Genomic DNA, 17,968 nt, shown 5'->3' with positions numbered 1-17,968 from the left:
ATCTCAAATGGTTAACCAAAATATATTATTCTGTCTATAACTCGGGTAAGCGTAGTCGTTATTTGGCTGAATACGTTGACAGTCAACAATGCGGTGCGGTAGTAGAGTCTGTCAGCGCTAAATGAATGCAGGAGCAAGATGCGCAGCGATTTGAAACTTATTTTATTTCAAGAATCCAAATAACATTTGACAACCGGCCAGCATGTTTGCTACGTATTATGCGTAGGACATTTCTGAATTCTGGTTCAACGTGGAGGCGAATACGGCGCTGGAGTGATAGGCTACAGATGATCACAAGGTTTTTTTTGTTAACGGCACAGAGGCATGCTAGCCACTGAGTCGAGTGCGGAGCGAGGGTTGGACAAGCCCGGAGGATTCCGACGGATGGAACAGAATGCTCTTTTAACATGTATCCCAATAAACGGATGACAACTTGCAACATTTACTTCAAACTTTCAGCGCTAGAATATATGTCGCTGGGTCATTCGATTTGACTAGAATATACATTCTGTTATGCAGGTGTAGTCTGATCAGCTGCTAGTGCGCTGAAATGACTTGGACGGTACTGACGCTGTTTGACTCTAACTGCATTGCCTAATGCCATTTTACTCAGCGTTGACTTGACGTTTGGAACTACAATATAGAATCTGCTGTCAAGCTAATAGTTCGGATGAAAGTAGTCGACAGCTGGTGTAAAGTAAAACTAACGTTACACTATCCGAGGCGTAACGTTAATGTACTGTTCCTGTTGAAGCATATGGGTGCTGCGTACTCAAGCTCTCGACTCCCACACAAAAAGGATTGTCGTTGTGCTGCGGGGGGGGTGCAGTGCAGTACGTATCTGACAGCTTCACATCTGGACTGCCTGGATAGCTGTCTAGCAAAAAAAAACTGTCGCCTGGTGGGTAGTGCCGTGAATGGGATTCTGCACTAAACAAAGACTGCTTGAGATGGCTTCCATCGATGGGTAGCTATACAGCTTGCTAGCCATCTTGTTCCTAAGAAAGGGCCTGTATCTTGATCAAGTATTCTAGCTAGCGCTAGCTTTATAGCTACCGGTAACTTGACCGTCGAACCGTTTAATTTGGTTCACCACATCTGGCTCTATAGGAAATCACCCATTGCTAAGACATTTCGTTACGTGAGGTTGCGTATAGGTGCAACTAGCTAGGGTGACATTGCAGTCTCTCTTAACAATTTGATATTACGTCGTCCGATAAAAAAGTGAAAGTGGAGCATTGTCCGTCATACGTATTAACGCAGTGGGATTTCTACGTCTGGTCGCCGTTCCCCCCCACCCTCCCCGCGGTGACGGTGATGGGTCGGAAGCGGTGTGTCGGTGCAGATTGTTCCAAGATGGCGGCCGGGTGCTGCGGGGTGAAGAAGCAGAAGCTGTCGGGATCCCCCGGGTCGGGGGGTCCTGGCGGGGTGGGGGCTGGAAACGGGTTGGCAGGGACCGGACATTGTGGATCGGACTTGGGGATTGGTTCCTCGTCGACTGTTGCGGCGGGGAACGTGAACCGAGTGAACGGCCTGGGAGGTCCTGGAGGTAGTAGTAGTAGCACCAACGCATTGTCCCCTACACCGGGAGGCTACAACTCAACTGGCCTCTCCCCGAATCTCAGCCCTGGATCTGGTTCGGGAAGTGGAGGCAGGAAGATGGTTGTCTCAGCGGAGATGTGCTGCTTCTGTTTCGACGTGCTTTATTGCCATCTGTATGGATACCAGCCTCCCAGAACACCCAGGTTTACAAACGATCCCTAGTAAGTTTCTTGTTATTTTGTTTGTGCTGACACGTGCGTATATCTGTCAATGAATCTGTGTCCAAATCGGCGAACGAAAATATGCGGGCATTCCATTTAGAACTAGCTTTAATGCTATCAAGCTAAATAAGCTTATATGTGGGCCAATTTGAGTAAGCTAACGCTAGCTATCTTATCCAGCTACAGAGCTAGATCCAGGAGGAAGCATTAGCTTGGCCTTGCTAGCATAGCTATCTCTAGCAAACTGAATATTAGTTGTGAAACTGATAACGTACGAGGGTCGTTTACGAACTAAATATATTTCATTTCATTTTACATTTGATATGTGTGAAATAACTAGTTGGGTGTCGAGTGTGTTAACCAAGTCATGCACGTAAACTTCCAATTTTCTTTCAAGGGTGGTTGTTGCTAGAAGGCTAACTCACTGTGCTAGCTAGCTGATAACAAAGAAAAAAAGTGCTAGGCTAACTTGCTATTGCCACTGAACTTGGATCAGAATACCAGCTGTTGAGTTTTCTTGAAGGACGAAAGGTGGGGGTTAACTTGCTACAAACTTTAATTAAAGTCTCATGAAACAGTGTGTTAAATGCATAAGTACACGCAAGAATCACTGAAATCAACCAAACGTTATTAGTCTGAGTACAATAGCCTAGCTAATTCGCGAAGCTTACCTATCGATCACCGTTGAGTTAATTTTTTTTATGGTGAAGGATGTTTGTCACTGTCACAGTGTTAACTTTTGGTGACACAGGGTGTCAAATGTTACCTTGTTAATTGGAAACAAAACTGATGGTTTACCAACATTTACATTTATTCATTTAGCAGACGCTTTTATCCAAAGCGACTTCCAAGAGAGAGCTTTACAAAAGTGCATAGGTCACTGATCAACGAAAGCCCCAAAACATTGCGGGTAGCCAAACATGAAGCATACATTGTGAAAAGCAAATAAGTGCCAATGGGAAGAACCATAAGAGCATGTAGTTAAACAAGTTACAAATTAAACAACATGAACCTCAAAAAGTGCAACATGTCACTGATACGAAATACTCGGATGTTATACTAAGCCAAATCTTTCAAGCTAGAGAGAATTGGTTATACTGCTTTAGAAACATAAGATAATTTGTAATATAGCGTTAAATGTTATACGTTAGTACTCGTTTATTTACATTGCTGCCAATGTCCGGGAATCTGCTTTCAAGACCAACGGTTAGATTTTCTGACTACCTAATAAATTATTGTCTTAACAAAATTAGTTTTTATATGTTGCACAAGTGAAAGGGTAAAAGATGCATTAACAGTCATCTATTTTCTTTGCCTCTCCCCCACTATCAAACATGGGTTTACCCCAGATTACACAAAAGTACTCAATACATTCCTTTTAGTAAACGTTGGACAGAGCCAGGAAGCCATTGGTTTGGAGACTGACACGTGATCTCATGTCTGAGTTTACAGGCACAGGGATTTCTTGAATTACAGGGCTATTAATAGTCTTACGAGTGAGTGAACCAGTCCTTATGTTAGCATGTCGAAGGTAATTTCTGATTGATTAAAAGCACAGTTTAAAATGGTCCTTTTTTGTTTTCAAAGCTGCTTCCCTGTATCCATATATCTCATTCTGTTCTGAACAGGAACCGTGAAACACAATGTCTCTACGCTGCAGCATCACAGGGTTTCATAAATGTGAATGTTCAGCATTCGTCCTAGCACATGGAAGAGGAACACACTGTCACAAGGCTGCATTTTTGTGTGTGACGTCCACCAGCCTGTGCTGAGGGCCATGGCGATAGTGCTGAAATCTGTTGATCTGTTTGATGTGCCCATGATCCCTGGATTTAGGGTTCAAGGAAACTCCCCCTCCCATGTTGGGAAATGTGACAGGAAATCCAAGCAGACAGTGGCAGATGGGGGGAGAGGGGTGGTGATTTGCAACCAAGACACATTTTTCTTTAAAGGGCTGATTCTACTCTGTGTTTTACTTAGTTTTACATTGTTATTTTTATTATATTTATTTTAATTCAATAATCCCCCAAAATAAAAAAGATTGGATAAAGTTTATTCTCATTAAGTCTTTAGGCTGTCAGAAAATAACTAGTCTTGAATTGCTCTACTGTTCTAAAATCAACCAGCCATTAAACCAGAGAACCCTTAGATGTGTTGCTGTATTGTGTCTGATAGCAGATAGGATCAGATGCCTTCATTATCCTTGTTTTCAGATTGGCAGGAGTACTTAGATTCAGGCCTGGGTGCTCTGAGGATTTACACCATCTTGAAGGCCAGGATCTGTTCCAGGAAGACGAGTGCTTGTTGTCATCTCCTGGCCCCTAGTCTTGGCTGGTTTGATAGACTGATGTCCCTTGGCTTACGGAGACATAAGCTCCCGCACGCCACAGCTAACCTGACGTACAAGCCCTGGTTCAATTTCTTAGGCCCTTTAGTTTGAGAGTGAGTGCCATGCATGCACCGTCATGTGGTTCCTGCCTCAGGAATTGATGATCTGAGGAACATGACACCCCCCCATCCCCCGTCCACCTGACTCCTCATGTGTTTCCGCCACACAGCACGACCCGTATAGGCCGTGAATGCTTGAGAAATGGTGTCCTAGAACCTAGTAAATGTGTAGTAAATGCGCCATTGGCCGCTTACTGCCACAGTTTGTTTTGTGTGCATGTGAAGTAGCCTATTATTGGCTTTCAAGCATCCCCAATTTCATTTGAGCAGGCACTTTTTGATAGTGTTGTTATGATCCTCTGACAGACTGCAGGGTAAGTTGTCGGGTAGGGTTAGGTTTCTCGTGTTGGAATGGGAAGAATTGGGACACCCTGCAGGTTTTTCTAGTCATTTCAGTGCTCGCTGACACAGGTCCGTTTTTCCCCCTCGTAAAAACACATCGACACTCCCTCTTCCATTTCGAGTCTTTCCTGACCCGTTTAATGCTAGTTCAAATCAGCCCAAGGTGTACGCTTGTCTTAAGTAACATGGTCACAAACGGCACAATTATGCTTATGAAAACACTACAAAAGCAGTCATTGTCTTCTTGGAGCCATCCTGCCTATGTCTTCTGGGTTAGTTGTTGCCAGTGTAAAAGGACTGCTTCTCACTGTGGGCCAACATTCCATCCCAAAATGTGCAGGCCAGCCTGAAACCGGTATGGATCCTCTATCTCAGTGGTTCTCAACCCTGGTACTCAAGTACCCCCTGTCCTGCATGTTTTAGATATTTCTCTGTTCCAACACACATGATTCAAATGAATGGTCGTTAGCAGGCTTCTGCATAACTAGATAATGACCCATTCATTTGAATCAGGTGTGTTGGAACAGGGAAATATCTAAAACATGAAAACCACTTGAAAACCAGGGTTGAAAACCACTGCTATCTCATGGTCATAAGGTCCAGGGTTTTTCCTGGGTCAAAATGGGTCTTCGGTGCTCCAAAAAAAAAGAAAACGTGTATATATATTTTTTTTTCCTCTTTTTTCTAGTCAATGTATTTATTGACAGTTTAGTGGCCACTCTGTCAATTCGCGCACCTCACAGTTGCGTATTGATCAGACAAGAAGACAGGCTTATCAACTCGATTACTATGATCAAAACAGAACGAGGGTTCGGCTGTAGCCTACTTGAAACCTACTATTGAGAACATATTCGCTGACATGCATTGCACGCGTGATGAACACAGCTTTTTTATTTTCTTCATCGCAGACTTTTTTTGCCTTTGGCGCTCGGGATTTGTCATTGGCGCTCGGTAAAACGGCTTTGGCGCGCGCCAAAATTTTCTCTATGCAGGAAAAACCCTGGGGTCACATGACCGCCTGTCTTCCGCTCACTGATTGATGAAACAAACAGTGGGTTTTGACAGTGTTACAAATGCTATCTTTGATTCAGGCAGAAGTGTGTGACTACTGCTGTCACATGCAATTGATTGGGCCATGGGTGTTTGTGCTGGTTAGTGTGAGGTAGGTGCTAGTCCCAGGGGTGGGGGGAGGGCGCAGGGCGGGGTGGATGAGGAGAGCTGTGAAGGTCGCAGCACGGCACGTGATGAGCTGGGACATCCCTTTAGAATGTGCCAGGCGGGCTTTGGAATTACAATTGAGAATGGGCACGTTGGCCTGTTCAGGATCCCAGCCCGGGGAGAAGGAGCAGTGGACATAAGGGGGAAACGATCCTGGCCAGCGAGCAGGAGCGTAGGAGGCCAGGACACCAGGCTTTGACTGAGACAGAAACAGGCCTTTTGTGATTTGCATCTAGACCATCATGAGATCAGGTTGTGTCAACAGTGAGGGGTACAGCTGGTTTATCTCAGCTGGCCCTACCCTGCCCTCGCCTATCTGTCCTGTTGTCTATCTCCATGACTCAGCTGAGAGGACCGGTCAGATCCCCTTGTTTGCCAAAACCTCATGGTGGGATTGATTCATCTCTGTCATTGAGATAAATCAATATTGACTCACAGCAGTCTGGCTCGGGTAATGTACTGAACCCAGCAACCCTGGTTGTTGTTTGTCAAAGTCCCCCCTCTCTCCCCCCTACTCCCTCAACGCTCCAGGACTGGTAGCTAACGCTCACCATTGTTTACTGAGCATGCCAGACTAACTACACACAACAGTTCCTTGCTCAAAAGCATGGAGTTCATTCATGGATACGTTTTGTAACACATTTTGTGTGATTTCTCTTGTACATTAATTTGGATAAAAGCCTCTGACAAATGAATAAATGTAAATGCCATATTGACATTTTGTCCTGCTCGATATGTCAAATGATGATGATGGATAATTGAACCAGACCCATGGTCTGGTTCAATTATCCACACCAGACCCATGGTCCCTCTCGCATGTGTGAGCTGGAGCCCATGCACATTAGCGCCCATGCATATCTGCCCTGGTTTCCTCACGTTACATTAGCGGCTTGGCTAACACAACCCTTCGAGGGGCAGCTCACCCGATGTGCCAACAGTTTTTGCTGCACAGTTTAAAAGCTATTAATCTCTGAGAGCCACTGCAGGCTGCTGCCAGACCTCTCCGGGCTTGGGTGGGGCCCTGCTGCAGAGTCGGAGCCTGCAGGTTTGACTCTGCAGGTTTGACTCTGTAGAGTCAGTCGTTTTGGAGCTAGTTACCTCATGGGCCTGGAGCAAATTAACCCATCACAGCTCTGACTCTGAGATATGAGTCTTCAGAAACCCCTTTTTTCTTATCCTGCTTGCAACCTCTTTCTTTCCCCTCTGTGTGGTGTGAAGGCACCTGTGTTCAGTCATCTCTCAGATTAGAGGTTACTGTGAGGGGTTGAAACACCGTTTATTTTCAGACGCCGTCATGGAGCGCTCTCTGTGTGCTGTCTGGAGATCTGTGTGTCGCCTATGTGGACTCCTGGCTGACTGCTTCTTAGCTTTCCACAGACAAGACGACGGGTCTGGAATCTGACACGTTAACCTGAAAGCAGCTTTCCTACAGATTTGGTCTTTTCTCCCCCCCACCCCTTCCATCTTTGTACTTGGGAGTTAAAAATACATGAACCCCAAACAGGAGACTGAGACTAAGTATAGGCATGTTTCTTTTTCCAGGCAGTCTTTTTTTGTCAGTTGGTCACGGCAGTTGGTCTCCTGGCCAACCTGTTCCATTTCTAGTGAATTTGTTTTGATTTGAAACAATTATTATCATCCTAGCAATTATTCCCCCCCCATCCACACACACACACCCATCCACACACACACACCCATCCACACACACACACACAAATGAGGCCACCTCCACCCTTGTCTGCCAAGCTTGTGACTAGCCATTATGTGAATGAGCTGTCTGTGCTTTTCTGAACAAAGGTAAAGGTATATATATATCTAGGCCTAGGGGCTGTACGAGGCCAGGGCTTAGCTCTCAGCATTGTTGTGTAATGGAGTTTATAAAAGATCCTATAGATGTAGTCCTAATCCTCCCGTAATGATAAGGTACTACATCATTACTGCTCTTATGTGAAGCTGAAGATGTTCTAAGAGGTGGAGCTGTGAGGCGTTGCAATGTGGTAGCTCAGATACAGACACACATAGTACTCGAACACACTTCAAATCTTTCAAGTGTGTGTGTGTGTGTGGGGGGGGGGGGATTTGTTAATGTTCAGAATGCATCGGGCCTCTTATCTGCTCGACGCGGAGGGCGGCTGTTGCTGCGTGTCCTTCCCCTCCCAGCCTGGAGGGGGCGATGCAGGAGCCGGAGAGAGACGATCTGTACTCCACAGATAGCATGGCTGCTGACCAGAAACCATGGTGGACTGGTCTGTTCAGTGAAGCGTCCGATGGCTTAACTTAAAGTTCCTCTATGGTCCCCTGTTAGGGATAATATTTGTTTATTGGCTGGAAGCACATCTACTCTTTCTCCTTTGTTGAGAAATTCTCCATCTCTGAATATTCATCACAGCCGCCTGTGCCAAGTTGACCATCTTTACATTTACATTTAGTCATTTAGCAGACGCTCTTATCCAGAGCGACTTACAGTAAGTACAGGGACATTCCCCCTGAGGCAAGTAGGGTGAAGTGCCTTGCCCAAGGACACAACATAATTTGGCACAGCCGGGAATCGAACCGGTAACCTTCAGATTACTAGCCCAATTCCTAACCGCTCAGCCACCTGACTCCCTGAGTCTTTGCACGTGTTACTGCTATTTAAAATGAATAAAGCACTAAAAAATAAAGTAAAAATAAATAAACCAAATAAAGTAAAAAGGTGTTTTCTCTCTTCTGTCTTTCAGCCCCCTGTTTGTCACATGGAAGATAGGCCGAGACAAGCGGTTGAGGGGTTGCATAGGTACCTTTTCTGCCATGAACCTCCACTCAGGACTCAGGGAGTACACGCTAACCAGGTAAGCCAGCATGGAGAACACAACATCACTGTTTTAGCTCTGCTTAGGTGCTGTTCTGTAGGCATCTGTGAAGCCCTCTGTGACGTGTGTAAAAAGGGGCTATGAAAATAACATTTGATTTTGATTTTAACAGTAGTTTTGGATTGGCAAGTACAGGAAAATAAATGGAGGAAAACATAAATTATGTTACTATTTAGAGGGAACTGTCTTTTTAACCATGTCTCTTAGTGATGCTTTGTTAAATCATTTGTTAAAAAACGATTTGTGTAGTCAGGCTTACGAATATGTAGACCTCCCTCGTTCAACTGTACCAGGGTGTAACTGAGATGTTGTTGTTGCATTGTAATCAAGTCATTGAGATGTGATTATTGAGCTGTAGTTCCCTTCCAACGTCATGTGACTGACCGCTGAAATACTAATGGGACTATGCATTTCCGATCATTTCTTTCTGCTGTACTTTCATATGCAGTTTTTTTTAAATATATTTTTGACTTCCATTTGGATAAAAGCATCTGCTAAATGACTCAAATGTAAATGTAACATTAGAGCTGTTTAAAGAGAGGAGTATGGGAAGGAAAGAGGAGGGTAGGATGGAAAGAGAGAGAGATATAACTGCTTGTGTGTGTGTGTCTGTGTGTGTGTGTGTGTGTGTGTGTGAGTGTGTGCGCACCAATCCCCCCTCCCCGTCCTATGCTGAGATTTCCAGATGGACTGTTGCAAATCAGTCTCACAGACAGGGGAGTGGATCAGAAATGAAGGATGAAGGGCAGATGTATAATGGCGGCCGTTGTGGTGATGTTAAAAGATGGTTGTTTAGGAGAATCTTCTGAGTGGCCTTTTGGACTATGGTTGTTTTGGGATGTTGTGATACAGAACAATTTTCTCTCGGGAAGTCAATGGCTAGTGTACTTTCTCGAACTTTTGTGTTTAAACTTGAAGACACCTGCTGAAACAAATCTCCAATGAACATTTGCTAAGTAGTTCGATTACTTGACGGCTTTTGTGAACATGTGCTTCAGTAATGTGTGCTATAAACCAAGTACAAGCAATGAGTGACTTTGTTCAGTTGGGTCATATCAGGAAAATAACCCGTAATTCCTCTACATTAGACTGGCCAGGAAGGAATTTAGAGGACTGCGCTCAGCCTGTGTCACTCTTCCTCCCAAACACACATCCACTGGTGCACATACACACTGACATCTGGAAACACACTCCCATTGGCTCTGAGTAAAGTGTCTTGCCTGCCTGTGATTGGTCACAGCTGTTGCTAGGATGATTCCACACGGGTATACAGAGGAGGTCATGCAGTACAGGAGTCAAAATCATAAAGCGTTTTTGCCTCACTAGCATATTTTTAGAAACCTTGGCACATGCAGTTTCAATAATGATAATAATAATATAACTTCAAAAATTCAAAATCTTTTCTGTGTTTTTAAATAGTTTTTATTTAATTGTACTCTGTATTCTTTTAGTGTAGAGTAAAAGACTAAAAACAATATAACAGGTGTTACAAATTATAGATGGCTGTAATAATTTCAGGTTTTTTTCTGGAATGAGTAGTTGCCATTTGTGTGTGTGTGTGTGTTGGTGTGTGTGTGTGTGTGGTTGGGGTGTTACTTGGCCTGCATGTTTGCGTGTAGACAGTGAAGTCATCCATTACGGGGTGGGTATCTCTAATCACATGCGGCTTCTGGAGTCACTTTGTGTTGCGTCATCACCGCCTTTTATTATTATCTCATTGTTCTGTGTAAAAAACATTTCAGACCATTATCTCCCACAGAACAACATGTTATTGTTGATGTTGTCGTCTCTGTTAAAGCAGGCCAGTTTTCTATCAAAGCCGTTGTGTAATATAATTGTTGAGGTTTTCAGACAAAATTCTTTTCATAACATCTTTTGGAAATAATAAATTTCCTCCAAACAATAGTTGTCTTTCAGACAGCTGTGAAGGAACAGTATAAAAATATACTGTACGTTCAGACTGCGCTCATTACTAGCATTGTAGCATCAGCATGGGAAATTCATATATGGTTGAGTACCGTTTCCAGTTTAATGAACTGTGAGCTAACTGCCGAAGATTGCGAGGCCATTTTGATTGTTAACTTTCTGTCATTGAACCTACAAAAGGTTTAGCTCAGTGGTAAGGGCATTTGACTGCAGATCAAGAGCTTGTAGGTTCAAACGTGCCCTGTGTGTCACTGGATCAAAGTGTCAGCTTGATGAAAGCATCATAATCGTTTTTATCATCATTATCTCTGTCATGGACAGGCGTGGCAGGATATGGTTCCAGGGACGTATTGCATGTCAGTGATGTGTGTATCCTGCTGGACTGGGGTTTGATGAGATCATCAGCATGTTTTGGGGGAACGCCCTGTGGACTAGACCTGCTGGCAACGTTGTGTAAAATCTGACCACTAAAATACTGTTAGAACTAATTGACCTCTGCTGTGCTTGCTCTCGGCTGAATGCACCATTTGCACGTCACATTGGGTCCTGTTCCTCTGTGGTTCTGTTCTGAGCTGGAAGGTTCCGGCTGGATGTGAGAGCCCCTGATGCGTATCTCTGGAAGGAGAGGGGCGTAGGGTTCAGGGGGTTGGAATGTTACCTGGCCGGTTGTCTTTGCGGTGCACACAGTTGTAGTACACCTGCACACACACGTTCCACCTAGTCTACCAGGTACTCTGCTTTCTGATCAGGTATTTCTTGGTTGTCATGACATCAGCGTTCCCTCAGATCCCGATGACTTGGAGGAGTAATGCGCTGTCTGCTGGGAGTCTCTGGCAGGCTGGGCCAGCCTGTTGTCACGGCTACGCCAGCCTGTTGTCACGGCTACGCCAGCCTGTTGTCACGGCTACATGACTGTGTTTCTCCATGCTTCTGTCATTTCTCCCTTAGTAAACACAGCTCCTCTGACCTCAGCATGTCAGCCCCTGCCGGGGCTGGGCTGGCCTGTGTCCTATGAACACATGAAGGAAGCTTATGTGATCCTTAACACAGTTGAGAGGTGTAACATGAGAGGCATGTAGAAGAGTCCCATCACAGCACATGCAGATTGAGGTGAGAGGTCAACGTGTTTGTACTTTTTTGTTTTAAGCCCCTTAAGCTAAGTTAGTAATGCTAGCGAGAAAGACATCAGTAGAGGTCATAGGTCAACGACTGTGACCTCCAAACATGAAATGGTGTGTGTATTAAGGGACTAGTATGATGTGACAGGAGGGGGGGGTCTGGCCTGTTTGTTAGCGAGCCTCGTCAGAAGGTCATTCTAGAGGTCAACATTCCTCTGTGTTAGTCACTCAGCAGTGTGTCAGTTTTCTCCTTCACAAACTACCGAGTGTGTCTGTACGAGTGCGTGTAACTGTGTGTGACTGTGTGTGACTGTGTGTGACTGTGTGTGACTGTGTGACTGTGTGACTGTGTGTGACTGTGTGTGTGATAAGCAGTCTCATAGCCAATCCAACAGCTAGTAGTCCCAAGAGACAGGCTGTCTCAGTGTGTTCAGACCTGCTGCACCCCTGGCTAGTCTCACACACACACACACACACACACACACACACACACACACACACACACACACACACACACACACACACACACACACACACAGATGCTAACAGGGGCTGAAAACCAGTTTTCCCTAGTGGCTGAACTTAGGGATCCCGTTTTGTAACTGTGCTGCAGCAGCTTAGTGGTAGAGAGCGTTTGACTGCAGATCAAGATGCTGCACGATCAACGTCTCCATGTTGTAGAGTTGTGGACTGCGAGGATGGGCAGGAGGTTGGAGTGTGTTAACTGAGGAATCCGGGTGTGGTGTGTAATAATTCTCGTACGTTTGGTCGCTGCCGTATGTCATCACGTGTGGTTAGTGGTCCCGCCTGTGGGGCTCCATCCGTTCGTGTGCTGTAGACGTGATCTTCCCTGTCCTGACGGGATCTGATGGCAGTGTTTTGTGTTTGAGGATGAGATCCTTACTGTATATTGGCGCCTTATGATACGTGAATGATCCTTGGTTGACGCTGTCTGCAGACTAGTGTTCAGGGAGCAGCCAGTCCACACAGACACGCTGCAGGTCTGTGGGTGAAGGTGCAGCCCTCTGGGACATTGCTTGTAAAAAAAAAAGGGCTATACAAATCAGATGTGAATTTGACTACCCTTGACTAATGAACCCTCCTGTCTTTGTCTGCCTGCCTGTGTGTGTGTGTGTGTGTCCACAGTGCCCTTAAAGACAGCCGCTTCCCCCCGATGTCGAGGGACGAGCTGCCTCGCCTGCTCTGCTCAGTGTCTCTGCTCACCAACTTCGAGGACGTCGGAGATTACCTTGACTGGGAGGTAGGGCTCGCCTCCAAACACCCCGACGAGGCCTCACATGACGTCACGTCTTATTCCCATCTCTCCAACACTCTTGTTAAACACCCCGACGAGGCCTCATTCGTTATATCTTACTTACTCATAGTACTTTTCTTTAACACTGTGACCATACCCAGAGGCTGCCTGGTTCTTATTCATATATGGTCGAGGGAACCCTGATTCAACCCATGGAAGCCCTTCGGGATGATAATAGTAGTAATATTAATAATAATGTGTTTTACTTATAGTGCGCCCTTCATTGTCAAGGCAGTCTCGGGTGATACAGGTTTTTAGTAGAAAACAACCAAACAGTAAATAAACAGCAGTAAAGGGATATGGAAAATATCCATAGATCTGTGCCACAGAAATGCATATCTGTATATCATGCTAAAGACCATCAGCCTGTTTAGAGAGTTTTATGGTGTCTCTGTTCGTCCTCTCTGGCTTAAGGCAGGCCGTACCCTAAGCCCTGTGTGCACTCTCCTGTCATCTCACCCATTTCAGGACCACTAACAATGTTGTGTCGTGATCATGAGAGTTAACGTTTGGCCATCACACACAATGTTGGTTCTGGCATAGATACAGAGAGAGCCAGGGCCGAGAGAGCCAGCACACAGGCGGCTTTGTTCTTGCTCTCCTGGGGGAGGGAGGGAGGGAGGGAGGGAGAAGGGGAGGGAGGGATGGGGAGAGGGAGGAGGGGAGGGAGGGGGAGGAGGGGAGGGAGGGGGAGAGGGAGGGGAGAGGGAGAGAGGGAGGGAGGGAGGGAGGGAGGGAGGGGAGAGAGAGAGAGGGAGGGGAGAGAGAGAGAGGGAGGGAGGGGGAGAGGGAGGGAGGGAGGGAGGGAGGGAGGGAGGGAGGGAGGGAGGGAGGGAGGGAGGGGGAGAGAGAGGGAGGGGCGTCTGGTGGGAAACAGGCTGTTGCGCTGTTATGGCAGCCTTTGGTCTGGAATATACTTGACCTTAATGCAGTCTGGTAACCATACCAACTAATCAAGAGTGATTGGGTCAGACGCTCGCGCACACACTCGCAAAAATGCACAGACTTGGAGCAGCTTAGACGTAAGCAGGGACCTTGTTGACCCAGACAGCCTAGCCTAGCTTCCCTGGAGGGTTAGAGGGTAGGGCTTGTGTGTCATCCCCTGGTTCTGGAGGTGGGAAAGGCTTGTGTGTCATCCCCTGGTTCTGGAGGTGGGAAAGGCTTGTGTGTCATCCTCAGAACTCCCCCCGAGCTGCCCAGGTCCTAGTGCCCCTCGGATGCACTGCAAGTCTTAATATCAGCCTTTTCTCATCTCGCTCTGTCTCCATCTGTGTGTCGCCCTCTCTGTCTCCCTCCTCTCTTGCTCTCTCTCTCTACCTCATTCTCTCTCTTTGTCTTGATCTGCCTCCCTATTTCTCCCTCCCACTTGTCTCCTCTCTCTCTTTATACCTCTCAGTATCGTTTTTTCTTCTTCCATATTCCTGACACATCACCATTCCCTTGTTTTGTAGTAGTGGTCATATCTCAGTCAGACCGTTCTCTCTTGATACCAACTGTCATATTTCTTTGTATTCACTGCTTTCCCTCTCTCTCTCTCCTGTGTAGGTGGGTGTTCATGGCATTAGGATAGAATTTTTCAATGAAAAAGGATCAAAGCGCACTGCCACCTACCTTCCAGAGGTGGCTAAGGAGCAAGGTGAGAGAGCCGTTACTTTACCTGACAACAAATGAAAAACCTTGCTTTATATGACGTGTCAGGGATTGAGTGAAGAAAGAACTTGGAACTCTTGACCAATGAAACAACTAGTTCCCCCACCCCCCCAAGCACACAGCTTTGCTACCTCTAACAGCATAGGTTAACTATGGTGATCTACTGATTGTAGTTCAGGTCACATGACATCCATGGGGAGGTCACGTGACATCCAAGCGGAGGTCACGTGACCTCCAAGAAGAGGTGACATGACGGACACATGCTCCTCTCTCTGCAGGATGGGACCATATACAGACCATAGATTCCTTACTACGAAAAGGAGGCTACAAGGCCCCCATCACAAACGACTTCAGGAAGACCATTAAGTTGACCAGGTAAGAGAGGCCACTCCCACACGCAGGGGGGCAGGGCGTGGCCTAGTCACCTGCAGCAAGGCCAAATGGAATGTTTTATTTGCAGGCCTGGAAAGTTATGAGAACGTATACATGCGTAAACCTCACGAACATGTACAATTAGAAGTTTACGCAAGTTTTGACTTGAATAGCTTCATTTATTTATTTTCGCAGTATTTTTGTTCACGTTTGTACATTCCATTGCAGACTTAATCGTACGCCCGATGCATTCTTGGTCAGTGGTAAATTAGGTTTTAAAAGGTTGTGGACATCCACTGGTGCAAAGCTGTGTGGATCCTGCGTATGGGACAAACATTTTGACCCCCCCCCAGATGAGTGAGAGTGTTGTGAACATGCCCGCTCCACACCTCCCTCCCCCCACCCCCACCCCACACACACACCTACCTCTCTCTGTGGTCATTAACACACCTGTCCTCCACCCCAGGTACCGGAGTGAGAAGGTGACAATGAGCTATGCTGATTACATCACCCATCGCCAGCACCATCACTACCAGAACGGCATGACCCACCCTCTACCACCCTACAACCATTATTCCTGACAGCGAGCCGCATGACCAATCACTGGACCTCTCCGCGGGCCTGTTCCCTGGAGAGCCCGCCCCCTCCTGGTCTAGTTATCTCTACTACTGTACCATTTTATGATGATAGTTTCCGTTGCCATGCTGACAGTCTCCCAGATGTTGACATGGCAACGGGTGGCGAATAAGCATAATTTGATAATGTTTGGAAAAACAAAAAAAATATATATATAAAAAAATAACCCCTTTTTTTTGCCTCCAATTGATTTAGTTTTTGCAGCATATATATCTATAACACCCCTTTTTATTCATATTTTTGGAAATTGGAAATTTTTGGAAGTTAACTTTTTTTCAACAATCCTAATCAGGTTTTTGATTCTGTGGATGGAAGCAAGTCATAAATGTATGGTGGATTAATTATTCTGTTATTTTGTGTTCTATTATAGTGTAGGCTTTGTTAGTTTCTTCTCATATGGAAACGGGCTATTTTTATTTTGTTTTCATCATTTCTTCATAGCCGGATTGGCATTGTGTGTATCATGTAGCAAGCCAACAACATAAGGCTGTATCTTTTCCTTTACTTTTGGGATTCCTCTCCAAAAATGATTGACTGTGAGGATTGTTTTTGGCCTTGAAAACCTTTTCAGTGAAGTAGTTGAACTAGCCGCTGGGATTCTTATGCTCCCAGATGTAGATTGTAGGGTTGTGATGACACAATGTCTTTGTCATCGTGTTTGCTCCAAATCACGTGTTTGCTTTTCTGTGTGTGGTTAGGAATATGTAGAAATCGGGACTGGAGTTTGAAACCGCTAGATTAAATTAGAAATTGGATCATGCCAAAATATTCCCCATGATGTCCGGAGGCGATGGTAAGAGGCCTCAGGTGGGTCATGGAGTCATATTAGGTGGGAACTCTGAAACCTGAACTTAAGGGTTTTTGACATAGCATGTTGTTGTCGTTCGCGTTCTCTTTCAAACTGGTGGGTGGGGGGTGTGGGGGCGTGGTCATGTTGTGTTGTCCTGTCTTAGTGTGAGAGTAGGGGGGAGGGGGGGAGGAAGTATTGAGGTTAGTGATGGACATGCTACAATTTAAACTAAAAGCCATATTCTCTATTTAATGCATGCTTTGTATATGTGGTTTGTTGATAGGCTTGAGGTGCTCTCCCCACACTTTTCAAGATGGTAGCCTCGGGGTGTATTTGGACGTGGGTTTTTGGTTGTCCTTCGGATTTTCTCTGGTGCTGTCTGAAGCTCAGATGGCCCCCATACCTACACCGGTGTCCTCCGCCACCTGCGCTGGTCACCACTATTCCCGCTGCCGCTCGACGATGGCGGCGTCGTTGTTTACATCGGCATGACGACATAACCTCGCCGGATGTTGCTATTGTTGTGCGCATTCGAGGGCTCCCTAGCTTGTGGAAATTCACCTCCACGCTGTTCTTCGTGCCGCGCTGTTGATTGGTGGGCTGGTTGTGGCGTTGTCAAAGACCCGTTGCGGTGTGGCTGTATGCTCCGGTTGAAGCGGTTGAGTACCTCGCAGTTTTGTGAACTGTCGGCAGTTCACCCCCGCCAGAAATGAATTGGTTGGAGAGAATGCAGAGGAGCTGCTGTTATCATTTGAACAGGATCGTTTCAGAGCCAGGCTTTCTAAGTACCTGCCAAGCCGTTCTCTTACGATCGTCTTTGATTTAGCATGAGTTGCATCCACACACTGTAGGTTAGTTTGTAGTCCAGTGTTGTTGAAGATCACCGGCTGATCAAATCCATCCCATTTAGGTTGACGTTTTGTGCTCGTACTCGACAGAGATCTTTCCGGAACAGTCTTTATTAATGGGACGGTTATTTTTCTTTTCATATGCAAACGTTAAGGGCTTCTGGCACTCCATCCACAGTAACCCGAAATGACCCAGATCTCAGTTGTGTTGCCTTAATAAATGATTTCATAAATGACGGACCAGTAAATTGAGCTTTCGACTGTTCCTCAGTGTTGTCTTACCCAACCAGAACACACAGATCAGTGAACAGCCCTGAACACAATACGACACACAGTTAATACAGTTACCTTCTGAACCTTGAAAACCTCTTGAAACAGTCTTGAGGTAGACAGGAAGGTATATGTTCATATCCTCTTGTCCTAACTTGTGAAGTGTATGAACCAACCTGTGTGTCACTTCTCAAGTTCTCACAGATGTTTGATTTTGGAGGTGTTCTGTTCTGGTAATATTTGCTCAGCTCTATGGGTGTTCAGACCTTGCAGCTCAGTTAATGGAAAGGATTTAAATCATGTATAATAATACATGTTATACCGTTAAAGAGTGTGCCTGGACGAACTTTACCCTTTCACAGCCTTGAAGTGGACCAACATGTAACGAAAACCCCTGCTCACTTATGTTTGTCAAACAAG

General features: G+C 45.8%; 1 protein-coding gene across 2 annotated transcripts; it reads left to right on the top strand.

Annotated features, from left to right (window-relative positions):
• The first annotated feature begins 368 nt into the window (after positions 1-368).
• Positions 369-16,522, top strand: ammecr1 (AMMECR nuclear protein 1). 2 transcript variants are annotated; one of them, XM_067257238.1, is made up of 6 exons: positions 369-1,763; positions 8,492-8,602; positions 12,814-12,928; positions 14,528-14,618; positions 14,911-15,007; positions 15,471-16,522. In XM_067257238.1, the coding sequence occupies exons 1-6, from the start codon at positions 1,318-1,320 to the stop codon at positions 15,583-15,585; spliced, it is 975 nt and encodes a 324-aa protein (XP_067113339.1). In that variant the 5' UTR covers positions 369-1,317; the 3' UTR covers positions 15,586-16,522. The 2 variants fall into 2 exon arrangements, with proteins under 2 accessions (XP_067113339.1, XP_067113340.1); XM_067257239.1 differs by lacking the exon at positions 14,911-15,007 and having other exon boundaries at positions 15,471-15,602.
• The last annotated feature ends 1,446 nt before the right edge of the window (positions 16,523-17,968 follow it).

The sequence above is a fragment of the Osmerus mordax genome, chromosome 19, assembly GCF_038355195.1.
Source record: "Osmerus mordax isolate fOsmMor3 chromosome 19, fOsmMor3.pri, whole genome shotgun sequence".
Taxonomy (NCBI): Eukaryota; Metazoa; Chordata; class Actinopteri; order Osmeriformes; family Osmeridae; genus Osmerus; species Osmerus mordax.
The sequence above is the reverse complement of the archived record's forward strand: the minus strand, read 5'-3'. Positions and strand labels throughout refer to the sequence as shown.